This window comes from Simochromis diagramma, unplaced genomic scaffold, assembly GCF_900408965.1.
Source record: "Simochromis diagramma unplaced genomic scaffold, fSimDia1.1 OVJJ01000669.1, whole genome shotgun sequence".
In the NCBI taxonomy this organism is placed as follows: domain Eukaryota; kingdom Metazoa; phylum Chordata; class Actinopteri; order Cichliformes; family Cichlidae; genus Simochromis; species Simochromis diagramma.
Genome location: NW_024387458.1, coordinates 3,097,159 through 3,103,181, shown reverse-complemented (window position 1 = coordinate 3,103,181; position 6,023 = coordinate 3,097,159). Strand labels below are relative to the sequence as shown.

At 40.9% G+C, this 6,023-nt stretch overlaps 1 protein-coding gene across 1 annotated transcript; it reads right to left on the bottom strand.

The window, feature by feature from the left end:
- Positions 1-419: 419 nt before the first annotated feature.
- ccr10 (chemokine (C-C motif) receptor 10) lies at positions 420-5,680 on the bottom strand. Its single transcript, XM_040014427.1, has 2 exons — positions 5,557-5,680; positions 420-1,856 (listed from the first exon to the last, which is right to left on the bottom strand). The coding sequence occupies exons 1-2, from the start codon at positions 5,579-5,581 to the stop codon at positions 724-726; spliced, it is 1,158 nt and encodes a 385-aa protein (XP_039870361.1). The 5' UTR covers positions 5,582-5,680; the 3' UTR covers positions 420-723.
- Between the last annotated feature and the right edge of the window lie 343 nt (positions 5,681-6,023).

Sequence of the window (6,023 nt, the reverse complement as noted above, 5' to 3'; positions counted from 1 at the left end):
TAACGCGGCAAATCTCCGTTAACGAGTTACCGCGGATCGCCCCGTGCGTGGGGCTGGACGGCGTCAACAAGCTAACTGCGCTAACGCACTAGTTCCCACCAATTGAGATACATACTGTTTTACTTTTGTCCATGACGCGCTTACCATCAGGGTCATGCTTCACATGAAAACCAAGATAGTTCCAAACGCCAGATCTGAATGAGGGTGGGGGAGGCTCAGTTTCGGGTAGCGTTGAGGCAGTTGCCATGTTGCAATGAGCTTAGCTTCTGTCTTGCTAGCTTGCGCTGCGCTCAGTGGATCTGCACTCGACAGTGTAGCCTAGGCGGGCGGAGTAGTCGAACGCAGATTCACTGAGCGCTCAACACAGACAGCATCGTCAGAAGAAAAGTTGATAAAATAAATAAAAAAATTTGTATTGTTCGATACACATGCGTACCGAACCGAAAGCACTGTATCGAACGGTTCAATATCGATACGAGTATCGTTGCACCCCTAATATATATCTATATAGAGCTAAAGGGGTCAGGTAGGACAAACGTATTGATTTTTCATGGGGTGACCCATTCAGCTTGACTTACCAACAAGTTACCAACAACTGAATATAAGATGTTCCATTTCTAATAATGTTTATTTAAATTTTTGGTTCTTCATAACAGCTGTACGAAATATAAAAAATACAATATAATACAATATATGCAAAGCAGTTCATCGTCCACTCAGAGTTTATTTGGTTTCCGAAAACTTGAAGGCAACGGGACCATCGGGAGATGTTGGAGAGCATGCCGAAAGCACGGTGAGAGCAGGTGAGGAGGCGGAGATTGATGTGGAGTTCACCGTCTGTGGCACGACCAGATTGCGATATGGGCAGCCTGAATCGTAGATAAGCCTCAACACGTCCTGACGGAAACGCACACCTACCAGGGCGTAGAGGATAGGGTTGAGGCAACAGCGGGTGTATGCCAGCGTGCAGGTGACGTACTCCAACATCAGACCACAGAACGGGCCAAACATTTTGCGACACAGCACCGCAGTGTACGGCAGCTGGAATACCAGAAAAACCAGCACCAGGGCAACCATCAGCTTCAGGGTACGCTGCCGTTGCCATTGCTTCCCTCGCCGATGTGCGTGCCCTTCCCACAGCACTCGAGCAATCGAAGTGTAGCTTGCCACCATAATGGCGAGGGACAGGCAGAAGATGGTGATGATCACGCCACTGGGAACCAGTCTTATTTGACCACTTACTTGCATGACACAGTACGCTTCAGTTTTGTTGCTTGAATTCCCAGAGAAGCGGTTTGAAACCCCCGAGAAGCAGATTTCAGGGATGCTTAGAGCCACTGCAACAAGCCATACCCCCACGGCAGTGAGCTTCCCAGCTGTTAGGATTTGGCTGCGCAGCCTGAGCATTTCCTGCGCTCGTGCTACTACCATGTAGCGGTCGACACTGATGCATGCCAGTAGCAGCAGCCCGCTGTATGTGTTGATGGCGTAGGTTGCACGCATGATCTTGCAGAGATGATAGGAGAAAATCCAACCCTGGTGAGTGTCAATGGCCTGCAATGGGAGTGTGAGGAGCAGGAGGAGGTCAGCCAGCGCCAGGTGGAACAGGAAGACATCGGTCATGGAACGAAGTCGAAAGCGGCGGTAGAGAGCAAAGGTGGCGATCACCAGGGAGTTTCCTGCAACGCCAAGCAGGAAGATGGCGGTGAAAGCGCAAGCTTGGAAGGTTTTGATGACGTCCGCCTGGTGCTCATCAGCTTCACACCAGTCTTCATTGTCATTGTCAGGATAATCTTCGGAATATGAGTCATTACTTATATTCAAGAGGTAATCATCTAGAGTATAGTCAGGCATAGCTGTTGGAGAAAATAAAACTTGTAAGTCAAAGAATTATTAAAATAAATAAATAAATACTATTGGTGATCCTCAGCATTTCCCCTACACTGTGGGCACTTTAACTTTCACACGTAATTTGGGGCTAACTGTATCATTTAAGCCTAAAGTATCCCAGTATCACATGCAGTCCCTAGGGAAAAAAATAATTGCCCACATCTGCTCTTGGAGCAACAAGAGGCTGAGATTTTTTGCCTTTCAGTAAATCAACTTGAAAACTAGCAAACAGATTGGAATAAACTGGGCTCAGACACACTCTGTGGCCACCACCAGGTCAGGATTATATTTGGTTTGTGATTGTAAGACTGACACTTATTATGACAGATTAATAAGGACATGTTTGGGTCATAAATTCAAAGTCGGTACTTGAGGGACATGGTCAGCAGACATGTATACTATTGATTGGGTCTTTCCAAAAGGCCCTTCAGCTTATTTCCTGATATTACAGGAAATTTACGGTCATATGTTGATTCCTGTAGTCGCTGCTGTTCTTATAGCCTGTATGCATTCAATTTCTAAACGTTTGTTCATCAAGTGAGTTATTCTGCTTACTCTTGTCAGTAATTATGTACACAAACTACAACCAGAAAGCTGGTTACTAAACAGCTGCTCTGACTTGTGGTTTTTGTCTCCTCCCTCTATTATTTGTAGCTGCACCACTGCAACATTTATTAACATTTATCTAAGCAGGAAGTGAAACTCATGCAAAGAAGATTTCTAATCTTTTTTGCATGAGGGTGCTGGGCTAAGACAGAGTTTCAGGAGAAAACTGCCCAAGCATGTCCTCTTATGGATCCAGGACCCTCTTGTGAAGCAGCTAACGACAATGTGCTGCTTGAAAAACTCCCCCCATTATGAGTTGTGTTTCCTTTCATATAGTAGAGGGCACATCTCAACCATTCACTGATAACACCCCAACAGCTGCAGGGCCATGTCATTTCAGGCCATGATATTAGGCTTTAATAAAGAGGACGCAAGCATGGAGTTGAGTGCAACGGCAACATATAACTAAAGATTGGACCTGAAATTTTCCTGAACAGACTTTGCCTTCTGCATTTTATTTACAACATAAAGTTAAAGCAGTCAGTTGTGGGCAAATAGACTGCATATGAAAAACTTCCTGCTGTTTTGACATGTCTGTAATGAATGTCTTGAGTCATTCTGTACTTCTCCAAAATGCCACAGAAAGACCAGCTTGCGTGAGTACTTATTATTGTTCAAAAACTGCAGTGCTCCTTTTACATGAAGCCGGGGCTGATTTTGAGCAATGTTTTGCCCTGCACGTCACGATATCAGGAAATACCAACCCCTTTACAATCAGGTTGAAAGTGAGAGATCTGCAGCAAAGCTCTTCAGTCTGACTAGGCGGCTGTGATATTTTAGTCATTTTGTAGCATGTTGCGTGACACTGGCATCAGGTCGTTGGTACAGGGGAAATCGTGGGTAGCTTAAGGTTTACAGATCAGTCAGTGTCGCGTGCTAACAGCCTTTATAGACAGTTTCCACAATCACCTTTCTATCATTTCATCTTCAGCGATGTGCCTGTTTGAACAGGCTGCTCACAATGTTAAGTTTATTACAGCAATCCTTTTTCTTCTCTTAACTTGTCGGTTTGATGGTGGGGACACACATTAAGGTAAGAGGAAAAGGAAAACGTGTAGACGGGCTTGTGTCAGAGGGTTTGGTGCCAGTGTGATTTTCTGCTCTTAAAGTGTGAGTTAGGTGAGGGTTGCAGTTAAATGTGGAATCGGTCAGGATGGGAGTAAAGTTTTCAATACTCGAAATAATGTAAGTCATGTGCAATACTTAACAGAAAATCTCCCTTATTAGAAACGTCTGGGCGAATGGAGATGTCTGACATACAGAACACTATAATTTGTTAGCAATATTAGCTCTCTCTAGTTCATACAGGGTCAGGGTTGAAAGAAAAAGCCTGCTTTAATAACCTTGTCATGTGTAATTTAATAAAATAAGAAAAACTTTCCCCTTTCTGCACACTAATTTGTTCTAGTAGATGTGTTTTTTCCGCATTTAACTACTTAAAAACATAATCTAGTAATACTCGTAAATTAAAGCGTTTAACAGCACTGACCGCTAAAAGTAAGGTTTGCAAGCTGCTTACTTTAAATATCGCTCTCTAACGATGGACAAAGGAGCGGACTTGGATATATTCCTGGTCCATGCTAATTCATATTCTACGTATGTGTTTATATAAGACAGCATTTTATAAATATTATATATACAAAACATTACTGTGCATTTCAATGCCTGGGTTAACACTCATAACAGCACTTTGCGTGCCACTGATTGTTCGTCTTCTCTGACTTTGACACGTCAGCCTTCAATCTGCCTTTGAGCTAATTCTTTTCTCAGTAGTGGGCTTACTCTGTAAATGCATAAAAGACAAATTATATATATCACAACATTTATGGTTTAAAATTTTGATTCAATTTAAAAGACTAAAATCTGAAGAACTTGGACATCCAAAAGACTGTTTTGTAAACATTGGGATGTGGGTTTCTTGGCACATTAGAGGCGTTAAATTCATCCCTTTATTTCAGATTTTAGTCATGGAAGCACCAGATATAACACAGCAGTACTTTTTGCTGCTTTTTCAATTTGCTACTGATTTTCTTTATGTTGATGAGGCGATGGTGACTTCACGTCTAAATAAAAAGAATTATGGGCAACGTTCCTAAACTTTAATGTTAAATTAAAAAGTAAAACAAAAAATTGGGTTTTTTTTCTTTTTGGTTTTAAGGCTTATCAAATTCTTGTTTATAAATTTTTAAAAACAATGCAATGTTCAACATGGATATACTTTTATCCGCAAAGGATGTGCAGCATTTGTGCCGCTGCTACAGCTATTTGTCTACAAATGGTTTGTCATGAAATATTTAGAGAAGAATAATTATTTTTTGGGTGGATTTTAAACAAACCGAAACATTTTTCTTGCTGTTGCACTTTGCATTTTAAAAAACAAGGCATTTATATTGCTCATGGATTTTTCCCTGATTCAGTTTGAACTCTAAATATGTTTTGCACTAAAATTATTATTTTTAATCTTTATTAACAACAACAGAATACTGTGCCTTACGTCACAATATCAGGAAACTTTTACCTCCTCTTACAATCAACCTGAAAGTGAGAACAACCCCACCAAACTCAAAAATGCTTTATTTGAGTAGGCAGGCGTTGTTATATTTCACACATTTTCATGTCGGCCTGCAGCTTTCAAGAGCCAGTTTCATATTTTTATCATCAGTGTAGCAAATAAGAATACTATATTTTTAACTGAAGCATACATCTTTCTAATAGCATTGTGACGGAGTAAACCCCCAGCTTATGCTTTACAATTTACAGTCACTTCTATGGTTAGGGAGAAATAATTCTGACAATTTGGTAGTCATACCTTTGGTATAGTTTTCACAAATCAAGTGATTATGAGTCATATGTGGCTGCAGATTTGTTATGAACCACAACCACACTCCCAGACATTTCAACTTGGTGGATTTTTCACAGCAAACTGATTAAAATCACTAAATTTGGTTCTTTGTAAAGTTACTGTTACATATATGCATCTGCACATCAAAACATGTGAAAGCATTGTCTTTTAGCTTACATTTTGCATTTTTTTGTAGTTACGTGTCTTAGAGCCCTTACCTGTACTATTAGAGGTGTTGAACATGTCCTTGGTGCTCCTCCTGTGGCAGTTGGAGAGATCAGTGAAACTCTCATGTTTAAAAACACGCCTTTGGGGTAAACCTTAACCAATGAAACACACTCTGTGTTTTGCTGACCTCGCCGTACCCCAGCTGTTTGTTTCCTCAGGAGGATGCGAACCGACTGTGATGATTCACATAGATCTTTATGGTACCTTGGCTTTATTAAAACAGTGCAATCAAGATAAATCATTAGAATGGGTTTTGCCTATCAGTGCTTTTGTTCTCTCATACAAAGTCTAGTTGACTCCCTAGCATGCTGTGGCTTCTTTCTGTTCTCTTTTATTCACTTATATATACAGCTTATTTCAATAAATGCTCATTCAGCTCTAAATTAAAATAAAATATATAAAAGTTAAATGAAGCTTCTGTTTTGAAAATCTCTGTGTGATCATGTTGAATCATCCT

What these genes read in the sequence shown, in the direction of transcription:
- ccr10 (XM_040014427.1), bottom strand. Translation starts at nt 5,581, where the DNA reads ATGTTCAACACCTCTAATAGTACAG. An exon ending in CAACACCTCTAATAGTACAG is followed by an intron (nt 1,857 to 5,556) that starts GTAAGGGCTCTA and finishes TTTCTCCAACAG; the next exon opens with CTATGCCTGACTATACTCTA.